Below are 15,845 nucleotides of genomic sequence, written 5' to 3' on the forward strand. Positions count from 1 at the left end.
GAGTCAATGAAGTGGACTGCAATTTTCCTTGAGAATCGCAAGTTTGATGTTGTTATTGGACCTCCACTTATTTAAAGTCATAGTAATAGACAACATGAACATGCCTTTCAACTTAACTCATGACCAAGATATCTACGAAAGCTAAAACAAGAAAGTCTGCAGATGCTGTGATTGTTGTAAATACACAAAATTGTTGGAGAAAATTATGAGGGGGATATACGAAGTAAATGTAGATAGGATTTTTGGCCAGAGGCACTGCTAATCCGTCTATAGTACGAAAAAAAAGATTGTTTCTGCCCTTTGATCTTTGCTACATCCAATATTCTGCCACTTTTTGATACATTAATTAAATTCACTGAAGGCCTCCGAGATGGCTGGAATTTTAGATAGAAGGAAAAATGGGTCAACTGCCACATCTGGTGGAAGGTGCATTCTGACTGCTTCTGTTTTGTCTTCAGCAGAGTCCCCACGAAAATGCAATCATCAGAGATGGGATTGATCCTAGAATCTCCTCCTCCTATTAATTGCTTATATGGCCAGCGCCACTAGCATCTTGGTGAGGCAGGACCGCAGAGCTCTGGTGTAACATGCTGTTCAGCAGATTACTTCACTGTGTCTATTGAAAACTGCAAATGCTGCCACACAGCAGCCCATGCTGTAGCTACTACATGTTTTTCACCAATGCTATGTACATCCAAGCTTCTTGATCAGGGAGATATCCATTGTGAACTGCATTCAAAGACTTGACAATTTCCAAATCAGAAACTGTACAGGTTTACGAAAAGAAAGTTGCAAATGCATCATGAGATGTTCAATAGGACAAAAGTATGTTAGAACATAATACACTAAAATATAAACTCAACTAACGTGAATAAAAATTAGGTCCAAAGTCCAAGAGAAAAGATAACAAAGACACAACATAATAGGTCAGTGCAGTTAGCATAGTGGTTAGTGCAGAATTATAACATCACCAAGGAACCATGTTTGAATCTGGTGCTGTAAAGAGTTTGTACATTCTCCCCATGTGTCTGCATGGGTCTTCTCTGGAAGATCCAATTTCCTTGCACCCTTCAAAACTACATGGGAATTGTCGGTTAATTGGTGTATTTGTGGGGCACAGGCTTGTAGGCAAGAAGGGCCTGTGGTGAATCTCTAAATTTAAAAAAAGGTGATTTCATTTAAAATGCAGCTTGGCAACAGTAGAAGTATATTTCTGTATACTTACCTGGCAACATAAAGACGCAAAATCCTTTTCTATCCATGTGATTTCTGATTTTTCCTATATTGGAGATTGCAAAATAAAAACATGCAATTTAGATTAATTGGCTACTATAAATTACCAACTTTGTGCAAGCTAATGGCAAAAAGAAGCCAAGGGGAGTTGATGGACATCAGATGCAAGTGTATAAGGAGATGAAGGAAACTGAGTATGGGCCTAATGGGATTGCTCCCCTGGAAGTTAGCACTGATCCAATGGACTATATATGATCTCCTTTCTTGTGAGCAGTATAAGACAAGATGCTTGTATAGCACCTGAAATTATGTCGTTTTCTTAACATATATCTTGGTAATGATAGTTTTGCTGTATTTTTTCCCTCATCAGTTCTACCTACTTCTCCCTTTGCTCATGGACAGTACCATGGACAATCTTGGTGGATGTACTTTAATGTTAATACTGTTAATGTTACTTAATTTCTACCACATGGTCAGACTTCTTGAAAAAAATTTAAGTGAGCCACGAATTTAAGTGTCATCACCAATTCATTTTGTAAAACGCTAACTTTAACAATTGATGAAATTAATTTATCAACAAAGCTCTAACATAGAATGCTCTTCGCTCTAATCTGATGAAATGAAGGGGGGGGGGGCCAATAACAGTTCAAGTTTAAGGAATTTTCTTCCATCTCCTGAAATGTCACTTTCCATTGAATCCGAATCTGTGGTGGACTACAGGACAACAGCTACTGCCTATTATTGCACCAAGGCATACATGAATGAGCATGTGACACTATCTCAAATTATCTTTGACCTCCTATTATTAACACCCATTTAGCAATAGTAGCTTTGCTGCTCTGCCCCTATCAACTCCACGTGTTTCTCCCTTTACTGATGGATCCTGACAGAATAATCAGAACATCACAGTGGCCGCAGATATTAACCAGAAATGGGAATCTTGAAGAACTTTCACATCCCACCTACGGGTGCCAAAGTGACTGCAGCTCCAATCAAGACCAACTACCTCGACAAGCAGAAGGTCAAACTTGGCACGTTGCTCGTCTGCAAATTTCAGTTTATGCTGAGCAGAGCTTTTTAATCATTTTAGCTTTTAAGAAATTAGCAAAAGCCATTTTTTTAAAAATCGGTGGGGGACTGAATAATTTGGTAATCGAAAAAATTACAAGTCAGTAAGATAACTTATTTTCTCTCAACGCTCATAACTCAATTCATGGCACAGAGAAATGAAACTCTACAAAGCCACTTCCAGGCAAACAGCAGACACCCATCGCAGATGAAAATAGTCTTAATGAAATCAATAAAAATAACTGTCTCACAGCATCTGAACGAGTAACCACTACTCCAAATACAAGCTCAAACTCTTAAAACACAATTAAGAACAAAAAAACTTGCCTCTTGTAACCTGGTTTTAATACCAAACAAGGTCTTCAGCATACTGTTTCAGTAGCTAGGAACAGTCACCCATGCCCACAACGTAATCACTACTAAGTAAGTTATATTTCAACTCGGGGCCTTGTGCAATTTCCTTTTAAAAGCCACAATGGTCACTCGCAAAAGACCCAATTCAAATATCAAGTTGTAGTTCCTCCAAATAGATAGTTCCTGAAACCGACTGAATAAACTAAAGTTTTGCCTTCTGGCTTTAAAAATATCACAATCAATTAACCCCCCTTCTATTGAGTCTCTAGCTAAGACTCATTAATAATTTCAATGAATGTACACAGGGGAAAAACTATGATATTTTCCAATAATTTTTAATTCTTTCTATTTCTGGAGGAAGTCTATAACAGTCACCTATGACTTGTAAAAAATGCAAATAACCATAAGGCCTTTCCCATGGATTTTAATATCATCGTAACTCTCGTCTTTTGGGTGTCATTTTCAGCTTGCAATTATTTACAAAGTGTTATAGTCCCTGTTCAAGCAGCCATTGTAGATAATAATCATCAGAAGATCCGTTGTGCAATCCTAAACTATAACTATGAAGAGATCTATGCAGCAATAATGTAAGTTTCAACATACAGTATAGTCAAGGTTCTCACCTTACACTAAATAATAAAATAACATGACAGAAAATTCAGTAACTGTACCATCAACCTCTTTCAGTGAAATACACCATCCATTCACAAGTACAGCTTCATGATAAAAGTCGAGAATGTCAGACATCATTTGCAAGAAACAAATTGAACATTTTCAGTCATTCAGAATAGGATTTGTAAAAAAAAATAGGAAAGTTACAGATTCAAAACAAGAGCCATGGAAATATAGCAGGAAAGACCAAAGAGAACATCTGTGATAGGTAGAAAGCAGCAGATGCAAGACAGCACTACAAAAGGCCCTAAACCTAAAGGGAGCAATAATTCAGCATAAAGAAACATAGTCAATGTAACTGACTATATCACGAGTTACAGCTGCCGCTTTAAAGTTTATGGTTGGTGGTTATATTTTTATTTTGCTGAAATCAGACTTAGGTTAGAATACTTTAGAGTACCAAAATTTAAAAGAGAGGTAGTGTTCTTCAGGGTTATATTGAACATTAGTGGTGAAAGGACAGTGTGCATAAAAGCAAACTGGTTATCCAACCTGCATTTTGCTCTCCCCTCCCCCCAAACAAAAGTACACATGAATACAAAAAATGGGAGCAGAAGTCAATCATCTGGCCCTGAGAGCTCTCTCAACCATTCAAAAAGATTGTGGATCATCTTTTATCTCAGTTTCATTTTACTGCACCATCCTTACATTTCGATTCCCTTAATATGCTGAAATCTATCCCTCATTGATATCATTGGACAAAGTGATCAAGTCTCCTCATCCTCAGGGGTAAAGAATTCCAAAATTCGCCACACATAGAGAGTTCCTCTCATCTCATTCCTAAATGGCCCATCCCATATTCTGAGACTGTAATCCCTGGTTCTTGACTCTTGAGAAAGTGGAAGTATTTTCCATACATCTATCTTCTTGAGCCCGGTAAAGACTTTGTCAATTTCAAGACTTTCTCCCACTCTGTGAACTTGTAAAAAATAAACACAGGCCCTATCCCAGCTCACAAAACAAGCATGAGAAACTAAGAACCCAATCCGATGAAACTTTGTTGCACTCTCTCCACAGAGAACAATTAGTTTAAATTAGTATTGTGGTTTGCACAGGAACAAGTCCTTTGGCCCACAATGTCAGTGCGAATAATCGTGTTAATGTTAACTCATCTCATCTTGTCCATATCATCTTGTGCACTGGTCTATAATCCCTCTTTTCCTGTTTATATGCCTACAAATGTCTCTTCAATATTACTGTCCTATCTACTTCCAACACCTTGCTTGCCAGTGTGTTCCAGGACCAAGCACTTTTGGTAAAATGAAAACATGCTTTTAATATATCCTTTCCACCGTAAAACTATGCACTCTAGTGTTTGTGTTTCCATGCTAGGAAAATAGACTATCCATCCTATCTATGCCTCTCAATTTTGTACATTTTAATTAGGTCACCCCTCAGCCTGCAACTCTCCAAAAAAAACAATCCCAGATTTTTTTTAACCCCAAACGCCCCTTGTGGTTCTCTAATCTTGGCAATATGCATCTCAAGCCTTCACATCCTTTCTGAAATGTGGTGACCAGAACTGCACATAAAATTCTAAATATGACCTAACTAAAGTTTTATGCCATTGAGTATTCAAGTTGACAAGTCATGCTGCAATGCCCTAACCAATAATGGCAATTATACAGTATGCCTTCTGCACCATGCCTCTTTGTGTTGTTATGGAAACTGCTTTTCATTCCTTCCACTCTTTGTGCACTCTTCCCTTTCTAAAGTACATTCCTAAGCAAAGAGAGACACAATATCCATCTTTTTGCCTTCACCCTTTTCACCATCCAGAGCCCAAAATTCTTCCACCATCCAAATCAAGCAATTTGGGCAGATTTTAGAGATTTGTTGACAATATTCATTGTCACAATGTACACTTCATTTTGGGAAGATTGAATACAAATTGCATGACTGCTTAGTAGATAGCCCAAAACCAAACTAGTTGTTTGCCATTTTAATTCTGCACCTCAGCCCCCTCTTTGACCTTTGTCTTCATGTCATCTTCACCTTTCTATTCGTCAATGAAAATTCAAGAAACAGTAGTTCATTATTTACAACCTCTGATCCCAGGCAGATACTACTGACATGTCACAACTCTTTAGTTCTCAACAGTATGAAGGGTTCAAGTGTAATCTTATTAATAATCTTCAAACAACGTGACTTTCCCTCTACCACCATCAATATGGCCCTCACCCGCATATCCTCCATCGCCTGCACATCTAACCTGGCCCCTTCCGTCCCCAGGCGCAACAAGGCACAATTTCTCTTGCGTCACCTATCACCCCACCAGCCTCCCCATCCATCACATCTTCCTCTGCCATTTCTGCCACCTACTACGTGATCCTACTACTAGACACATAGTCCCCTCTCCACCTTCTGCAGGGACCACTCCTTCCGTGACTCCCTTGTCCACACCTCCCTCCCCACCAATCATCCCCTTGGTACTTATCCATGTGAAGACAGAAATGCTCCACTTGCACCCTCATCTCCTCCCTCACCACTATTCAGGGCCCCAAACAGTCCTTCAGTTGTGAATCTGCAGGGAACATCTACTGCACCCAGCGCACCCGTTGTGGTCTCCCCTGCATTGGAGAAACTGGGGGTAGTCTGGGAGATCATTTTGTTGAGCACCTTGACTCTGCCTATTGAAATAGTGTATATCTCTTCATGGCCACCCATTTCACTTCCCCATCCCAGTCCCTTGTTGACACGTTTGTTCATGGTCTCATGCACTGCCAGACTGAGACCACCTGCAAAATGGAGGAACAAAACCTTATTTTCCAACTGGCACGCTCCAACCAGATGGTATTAGTATCAACTTACCTGTCTCCTTTCTCTAGCTCTGTCTCTTTCCCTTTTCCCTATCTCCTTTCACACAGACAGTCAATTCTCACCTGAGCCCTCTCTCCTCATCATATCCAATTAACACATTTTGTTGGTCGGGACTTCTTCCCCCACCCAGCACTCTCTGTATTCTGAGATTTCCTGTTTTTGTTCATTCTGCTTATTTCTTGAAGGAGGGCTCAGGTCCAAAACATTGAGAATATATCTTTATCTCCTGTGGACGCTGAAAGACCAGTTGTGTTCCTCCAGCATTTTGGTGTATTTTTACTACAATCTCAGCATCTGCAGACTCTGGTGTTTCACTAAGTGTAATCTTATACCTGGTGCAGTGGTAGCCAATTCCATACGTCATTTTAAAACTCCTGTATTGGCACAAGTATATTTTAGCAAAAGGACTGAAAGAACAAAATGGAGGATCAGTCAAAGGATGGGAGACAGGTATATCACAAGGAATAAATAACAACTAGGTTCAAGGTAAGTGAAACAAATGCAAGATCAATACACAATTTTGAACAATACTCAATTTACAGCAACAAAAAGCATTAATTGAACGAAGATACTGACATGTACTATTTTCAAAATATTATGTTATTTCAAAAATCAACATCTGCATTATTATACTTCTGTACTATTGCTGTGACAATTCTTAAATCATGTTTGATATGAGAATCTCAAGGCCATGCATCAGGAGCAGAAAGAATCCGACGTAAATGTCACCTCAACACAAGTGGAGCATTGGTGGGGAGAGAGGAGCAGTAAGAACCCCTGTGTAAATGTCACCTCACCAGACCAAAACCTGCCTGCTCCCAACCCATCAGCCTCATCTTACCCAATCAGTGGGGGAAGTCTGTGGTTTCCACACTTCCTCCTTAGTGACTTCAGAACCTGCAAACCTGGAGTGGTAATATTATCCTCAATCCTGATAAACTGCTATAGAGGCTAGTTTTGAAGACAACACATGTAAATTTTAAAATAAGAAAGTGATGTTATGCCATCTCCAGGTTGAACTGCAATTACTATTAGCAATATTTAAGAGTAAACTGCCATGACGTTAGGATTTCACAACAGGAAGTCAGAAAATAAGTCACTTGGCATTCAGAAAAAAGGTTAAGACTTTGCATCCATACCAACATCACATTCTTCCAGTCTCAACCAAGCTATTTTTTGAAATATTTAAATTTAATTTAGAGTTACAGCACGGTAATGGCCCTTTCAGCCCATGCCCCCATTTACATCCAGTTAATCTATAACTCCATTTTCTGATGTCATTAAATAACAGATAAAGATTCATTCTGATTTTTGATTATATTAATCTGACATTTCATCTTACTGTTGACTGCACTTTGCAAGGACTAGTTTGCTCCTACTCCTATTAATGAATGGGAACAATGGGAAGAACAAGGATATGGAATCAAGTAATAACATGCCTCACAATTATGGTAATTAACCTTGAATGAGTTACTGCAATTTGTTTTAATAGTCTGGGCAGACAAGTCTTACCATCAATCGTATCCTGTCTTGCACCTTACCCCATAATTAGGAATCAATGTTTTGTATTTTATAGGCTTGGCTCAAGGATTCTTTTTTGAGATTTTGCCAAGCATTCCTTTATTTTTCAATATTTTTATTGGTTTCATCAAGTAAATGTTACATAGGTACTGTGATGGATTATATATTTTATATTGTATATAGATATGTTTTTGAAAGAGATAGATTGTGGGGGTAGTGTAGGTCTCAAACAAACACTTCACAAAACAGATCTCATTTAAAATGCAAGAGCTTTGCTCAAACAAGACACTCTGGGGCCCGGGGCCTTTGTAAAGATTAAAAAAAACTGCTTGACTAAAGGTTTTCATAAGGAGATGCAAACAGAAGAACCTGAGCTCAAGAGACTTCACAAGTAGGTGTTAATTGGACATGCTGTGGAGTAATGGATTATTGTTTTGAAAGCAACAGATGAACGGGCACAGAAATTTGGGTTCAGTGCCGTAATCAGTTGGGTTGCGGTTTGCTGTTCTTAGAAGGTCATGTGGTTTTGAAAAGAGAGAGACAGAGATAGAACTGGTTTCTGCAGTCATGGCAAGCTGACAGCTTGTTGAAACCCCATTTTGAAGACAGGTTGTGAGTTCTGAGTTCAGCCTGTTGAAAAACCCTTGTGGTCCATACAATAGGAAATGGCTGGCGAGAGTGTTTCACCTGAAATAAGGGAAACAAAAGTAACTCTAGCCACTTTCCGATGTTCTGCTGAAGATTACCCGCCTGGAGGCGCGGCTAGCAGAGTCCAGCTGGCACGTTCAGGTGGCCATGAAATGGATGGTTTTGTGGCACCTCAACGTGCCAGCTGGCTGCTGGCCGCCTAGCAGTGAAAGCAGGCTACTCTGGACAGGTGCCTAGTTCCTGCCACGCTGACCTCACGTCATAGCAGCGCATTAAGGCATACCTGATAAACAACTCAGACATGACTTGATTCCCGCTGCCGGTCTCCTTCACCCCCCCCCATCCTCGCCCGCCTGACTCCCGCTGCCGGTCTCCCCCCACCTCAAATTTTCCCAATTAAGTAGAAAACAGTAACATTCGAGGACACGGTTACAATATGATCCTAATCATGCATTTTTACTCAGAAATAAGAGATAGTATTGTTGCTTTCTATATGAACACGGATTGGAGTGAATGTCAGTGGCTTTAGTAACAGAACATGAACATTTCTCAACCAAACAAATTGATTTAGTTATAAGTTGCAAAAAGAACAATACATAAGGTCGATGCCTAACTGTTTCATTTCGTACATCCAAATTGTATTTACTGTTGTGTGTATATGACGAGTATGAAACTGTGGTAAAACAGTGAAAGTCGGGAGTCGGGTATGCAGAGGGAGAGGGTCAAAAATTCGAGGAGTCTGGCTTCCTCGTCTCAGAAGTCGATGGCTGACGACGTCACCGCGATGTAAGCAGCCCGCCCTCTGGCAGCCCGGGCCACTTTCAGCTGCCACAATCGACACTCCAAGCAGGATAATTATATCTCTCAAGGAAGGGTTAGAAAGTAACCCGCCTGGCCGGCTTTTCTGGTTTCAGATGGCCCCCCCGATAGCCGCACAGGAGTATTCTGTGCGGCTTTACAGTCAGGCTTGATGGCCACCTGAAAGGGACTTCTGCGGTGACCTGGAAGAAGAGCTTATCATTTGGAAAACCCTGATGGGGCTAGTTTCTTCGGCAGGACACTGAAGTGATTGATGGAAGTAAATCAGTTTGTGTGTGTGTCCAACAAGCAACGAATCTCTCTCTGAAACCAACAAGAACCTTCTGAACAGTAACCAATTAACTTTAAACACCAGAGCTTGGCAAAAATTTATAAATGTTAAATTCTGTGCACACAGTATAAGAATTGCCTGATACCGGTGAACTTGGAGGATTGAGATTGGACTGTGAATCAAAGAACTTTTGAATTTATACACATTACATACATGTGCGCTTAGAATTAGAAGGGGGTTAAGTTAGGTTAAGTTAATAGTAATAAATTATAGTTCAATCCTGATTTTATATTTAAAGAAAATTAAAAGCAATTTTTGTTTGAGTAATCATTTGTCTTGGTGAATTTCTATTGCTGCTGGGTTTTGGGGTCCTCTGGGATCGTAACTGTTCATGATAATAAAGTAAAGTATTAACAAATCACATATAATAATAAAAATGGTGCTAAGATCTACGTTATATTGAAAATAAAAAAAACCACTATACTCATTGTCAGCCCCCTCCATTCGGAGGCTACTGGCTAAACATAAACAGTCTGCTTGCTACCTAATTTAAAAAATGGAAGGTAATCAATGGGGACAAAATCTTTCTTCTTTCTTTCTTTGGCTTGGCTTCGCGGACGAAGATTTATGGAGGGGGTAAAAAGTCCACGTCAGCTGCAGGCTCGTTTGTGGCTGACCAGTCCGATGCGGGACAGGCAGACACGATTGCAGCGGTTGCAAGGGAAAATTGGTTGGTTGGGGTTGGGTGTTGGGTTTTTCCTCCTTTGCCTTTTGTCAGTGAGGTGGGCTCTGCGGTCTTCTTCAAAGGAGGCTGCTGCCCGCCAAACTGTGAGGCGCCAAGATGCACGGTTTGAGGCGTTATCAGCCCACTGGCGGTGGTCAATGTGGCAGGCACCAAGAGATTTCTTTAGGCAGTCCTTGTACCTTTTCTTTGGTGCACCTCTGTCACGGTGGCCAGTGGAGAGCTCGCCATATAATACGATCTTGGGAAGGCGATGGTCCTCCATTCTGGAGACGTGACCCATCCAGCGCAGCTGGATCTTCAGCAGCGTGGACTCGATGCTGTCGACCTCTGCCATCTCGAGTACCTCGACGTTAGGGGTGTGAGCGCTCCAATGGATGTTGAGGATGGAGGACAAAATAATCAAAAGTAAATTAACCTTGCAAATTTTGAAAATAATAAAGAAATAAACCACATAAGGAAACAAAATTAAAATTTATTTCAGTAGTGGTGCATCTAATTTTTGTTTTACGAAGTCAGACATGCCATCATATCAGACAACCATCAGTGGGAGGGACAGCATCTTTCCATCTCATTAATATGGCCCTTCCACCAATAAGAGAAGCAAAGGCAACTACAGGGGATTGTGAAGCAGTCAAAATCAGACTGGTTGGCCCACTTATTCCAAAAAAATAAGGTTTTGGAGTCAAAGTAAATTTGAGAACCAAAGACAAAGGTACGAAATATACCTTCCCAAAAATTGGAGAGGGACATAACTAAAACATGATACAGTGTACCTTCTTCAGTTATACATTTATCACTTTTAGAAGAAAGATTGAAATAGAATTGAGCTAATTGGACTTTGGAAAAATGGACCCGGTGTACTACCTTAAATTGTGTTAATGAGTGTCCAGCACAAAGAGAAGATGAATGCACTCACTTCAAAATAGAGTCCCACGTAGCTTTAGAAAATTACTGTTGAAAATCTTGTTCCCATGGTTTTTTAATTCTGTCCAGAGAACTATCCCTAGATCTTAAAAGTAGTTCATAAAGGACTGATAGCATCCGTTTATGATCAGGTTTAAAATTATAAATGTTCGCTATTATCTGCTGGACATCATGACACCCATGCCATAATGTTACCCTTCCAAATATATATAAAACCCTGTGTGTCATTAGCCAAGCCAGTCTAATAGAAGAAAAGGATGAGAAAGCATCACGTCTCCGAGTCTTAATTGTGTGAGTGCATACACAATAGTGGCGACGAGGAATGAAACGATCCCTACACATACTCCATGCACTAACCGTGAGAAGGAAAACAATAGAAGGTAGAAAACGATTACCTAACAACCCCCAATAAATTCCTGCCAAAAGATCAAGGTGAAAGCACGCCAAGATGGCAGAGGGAAAGTTCGGGGAATTCAATGAGTGGAAGAAAGTTGGGATAACTACGTAGAACAGTTTAACCACTACTGCATAGCCCATAATATTGTGGAAGGTCCAGTAAACCGCAAACTTGCTCTCTTCCTCAGTATAATGGGCAGCAAAACATTCGACTTCCTTAAGATCTTGCTGGCCCCAGAGGATCGAGGGATTAAGACATTCAATTAATTATGCATAGCTCTAAGGAACCGTTTAAGCCCCAAATCACCAGTTATGGCAGAAAGGCAATAATTCTATAAAAGTAGACAAGAACCAGGAGAAACAGTAAGTGAATACCTGGCATCCTTACGCAAACTGGCAGAGCACTGTCATTTCGAGCAGTTTCTAAATCAAGCACTGCGAGACAGATTAGTGATGGGGCTGGCAAATTGCCAAGCAAGCCAAAAATTATTAGCAATGGATGAAGACATTACATTACAAATTGCATACAGGGCTGCCTGCAGCTCTGAAATGGCAGATAAAAACTTGGATGTGGGTGAACCAGACCTACTGGTCAGGAGGTCTTCCTGCCAACAATGCTTCCATTGTGGGAAATACAACCACCGACCAGAAAACTGTTTCTTCAAAAATTCTAAATGCCACCATTGCAAAACAGAAGGACCTATCAAAGCTGAATGTCTGTTTCTAAAGCACAGGTGGCCTGCAAATAAGCAGGCAGCTAAAGTCAAAACAATTGCAGAGAGAGAGAGAGAGATAGGCAACCTAGCAACAATGATGAAAACAGCTGAAAGATTGACCTTGAGTGGCTGAGCTTCAAGCTCCTGAAATTTCAGCTCGTGAGATATTACACATCCAAGGAATAAATGGAGGAAACACTGCAATCTTTATACAGCTAAAAATAAAGGGACACCCCCTGAAGATGGAGTTAGACACAGGGGTAGAGGTGTCCCTAATGCCATGACATGTAAAGGAATGCTTGCTACCACGCCTCCCAGTAAAAACAACTGAAATAACTCTAAGATCTGTTACAGGAGACAGAATCAAAGTGTTTCGAAAATGGATGGTCCAAGTACAATACAAACAACAGCAACCAAAAGCACTCTCTCTCTGCATCATAGATACCCAGGGACCAGCACTTTTCGGAAGAAACTGGCTACAACACATTCCTCTAGACTGGCTGGAAATCGGTTCAATACTAAATGTAAACCAAATGGACTCCTCCCAGGCAGAACTCAGCCAAATCCTCAACAACCACGCACCGGTTTTCCAACAAGAATCGGGGAAAATCAAAGGTGTTCAAGCCAAACTGCAATTAAAAGATAATACTGAACCAAAATTCTTCAAAGCCAGAACACTCGTATTTGCTATGTAAGGGAAAACTGAGGCTAAATTAAACAGACAAAAACATGAAGGCATATTAGAACCAATACAATACAACGATTGGGCAGTGCCCATCGTTCCCGTACTTAAAGCAAACGGTGAGATTCGCACTTGCAGCGATTACAAAGTCCCCATCAATCCATCACTCAAAATACCCGAACACCCCATGCCCAAGACAGAAGAATTGTTCCAAGCACTAAACGGTGGGCAAAAATTCACAAAACTAGATTTGTCACAAGCATATCAACAGATAGAATTGGACAAAAAAAATCAAATTACAATCAATGCCCATCTGGGACTATTCATCTATACACACAGGCCTTACGGAATTTCAGCTGCACCTGCGATTTTTCAAGCAACAAAGGACAAATTACTACATGGACTCTCTGTTGGTAGTTACCTAGATGATATCATCATCACGGGCCGAAACAACAGTGAACACTTGCAAAACCTTGAAAAGGTTTTAAGCAGACTACAACAGGCATTTGTCCTTTTGTATGATTACAAAAGGACAAATGTATCTTCATGCAACAGTCAGTAACATATCTTGGCTTCACAATCAACAACAAGGGGCTGTGAAAGAATCCAGCAGGAACAGAAACCATTTGCAAGGCCCCATACCCAAACAACAAATCGGAATCACAGTCCTTTCTAGGACTTGTTAATCACTACCAAAAAAATATCCTTAATTTGTCTATACTATGTAGCCCACTGAACCAATTACTCAGGAAAGATCAAACATGGTATTGGAACACAGAAACTTAGAACACAGTCTATCAACGAAAGGAAATACTAATGTCAACAAATAAGGTGTTGATCCACTACAACCTTAGTAAAGAAGTTACACCCTGATTACAGACAACAAGCTTCTTAGTTTAATCGTGGGGCCACACAAAGGTATACCAGCATTAGTTGTGGCCAGAATTCAAAGATGGGCCATGCTACTAGCGGTGCCTAACTACAATATAAAACATAAACCAGAAACATTGAACAGCCATGCATATGTCTTATCATCCAGGCCACTAACCGAGACAGAACAAGAATAAATTATTAATGGAGAACGAGGCAGCAGCCATCAACCAAGAACATCTTCAACAACTGCCCATTATAGCCCAGATGATCGGAAAGGAAACCAGAAAAGAGGTAACATTAAACAAGATCCTATGCTTCACCCTTAATGGGTGGCCCGAATTGGAAGTCATCCCAGAAGATCTAAAACCTTACCACACACACTGCCATGAACTATCATTCGCAGAAGGATGTTTACTATGGGGTACTCACACAATGATTTCAGCCAAATGACAAATGACCAAGTTATCAAAACTGCACCACAACCATCCAGGAATGATATGAATGAAGGCTTTGGCCCGGATGCATGTCTGGTGGCCTTCAAAGACAGAGACATTGAAACAACAGTAAGAAAATGCAAAGTATGTCAGTCAATGCAGCCAAAAATGCCATGGAAATGGCCATCCAAACCCTGGTATCAGATTCATGTAGACTTCACTGGACCATTCATGGGTGAGACTTTCCAAATAGCTGTGGACACACACTCCAAATGGCCAGTAATTTCACAAATGAAAAACACCAAAGCAGATCCCATGATTGACTGTCTACTAGCTATCTTTGCCACTTACGGATTGCCTCATGAATTAGTTACGGACAATAGGTCTCAATTTACATCAGAACATTTTTTAAAGTTTATGCGCGACAACAATAACAGACATATTTTGTCCACATCCTATCACCCAAGTACTAATGGGGAGACAGACTTTATTTAAGATTTTATAACATGAATAACATATAGGATTACATTAAAAAAAATTAAGAATAAAATAATAAAATTACAATACAGTATCAGTAATCTAAATAAACTATACCCTCCCCAATAATTATTACACATTAATAACCCAACTCAAATTAGTCCAACCCCCCCCCTTTCCCCCCCAAAATAAAGTGAAGAATTAATAAAGTTAATAATATATGTGAGAAAAAACCCACTTACAAAAAAACAAAAACATAACCGATTAAAATACTAACAAAAAAAAAGTAATTAATACGAAGATATCAGACTTAAAAAACATATTTAAATCAAACTTAAATGCATATATATAACAAACGGAGTTAAGATGAAACATATTTAACTCAAACTTAATATAAAAATTTAGTAAAGTTAGTAACATTATCTATCAAAAATTCTTAAACAATAATCAATTCTTAAAACAAAATTGTAGCATGAAAAAAACAGATGAAAAAAACTTTCTCTATAGAGATAAACCTTCACCAAATATCAACTAACTTCACATCTATCATCATATTAGTCACATAAACCACCATCTTAAAACAAAATTCAAACCTCATTAAGCATTGTACAATTCAATTTTAGTACTCTTCCACCATTTTTCCCTTTTACTCTTGAATAGTTATCCAATAAAAGCTCCAGTACCACATTTAAATATCCCCAATCATTACATTAAAATTCAGATATCCAAATAATAAAAACACATCTACAACAAAATCTATATCTTCAACAAATGGGGCATAAACCACAAACAAAATTCAAGCCTCATTAAGAATTGTACAATTCAATTTATAACTTTCACCATTATTCCCATCGTTCTATAACTAAAATAGCAAAATAATATACACCAGAATTACCACTCCTTTCACCTTAAAGTTAAAGAAAAAATATTTAAAAAACTTATCCATCCCATTCACATTTAAATTTCAGATATTCCTTATCTACTGAATAAACTTTACAAAAAAAACCACATCAATTTTTAGTTTTTTTAAACAATCAAATACTTTCTTATGCTTTTTTTTATATTTAAACAAAAAAAAACCCCTTCACTCTTTAATCTAATAATACAAAAAAAAGGAAAAAAAAATGGGTAGGAGGTTAAAAATACCCCCTCCCGTCTAAACCGCGCAACGCGGTAACTCCCAAAAAAAAAT

At 39.3% G+C, this 15,845-nt stretch overlaps 1 protein-coding gene across 4 annotated transcripts in view; it reads right to left on the reverse strand.

The window, feature by feature from the left end:
• The window catches only part of rps6ka1 (ribosomal protein S6 kinase a, polypeptide 1), a 170,080-nt gene that overhangs the window by 69,393 nt on the left and 84,842 nt on the right, over positions 1–15,845 (reverse strand). For 2 of the 4 annotated variants that reach the window (XM_069895451.1, XM_069895456.1), the window contains exon 3: positions 1,226–1,279. The exons of 1 other annotated variant lie outside the window; for it this stretch is intronic. In XM_069895451.1, the coding sequence (XP_069751552.1) occupies positions 1,226–1,279 (54 nt within the window). Of the gene's footprint in view, positions 1–1,225; positions 1,280–2,628; positions 2,713–15,845 lie in introns of those variants that run through there. One more of the 4 variants, XM_069895454.1, reaches the window with a different exon arrangement.

The sequence above is a fragment of the Narcine bancroftii genome, chromosome 8 (genome assembly GCF_036971445.1).
Source record: "Narcine bancroftii isolate sNarBan1 chromosome 8, sNarBan1.hap1, whole genome shotgun sequence".
Lineage (NCBI taxonomy): Eukaryota > Metazoa > Chordata > Chondrichthyes > Torpediniformes > Narcinidae > Narcine > Narcine bancroftii.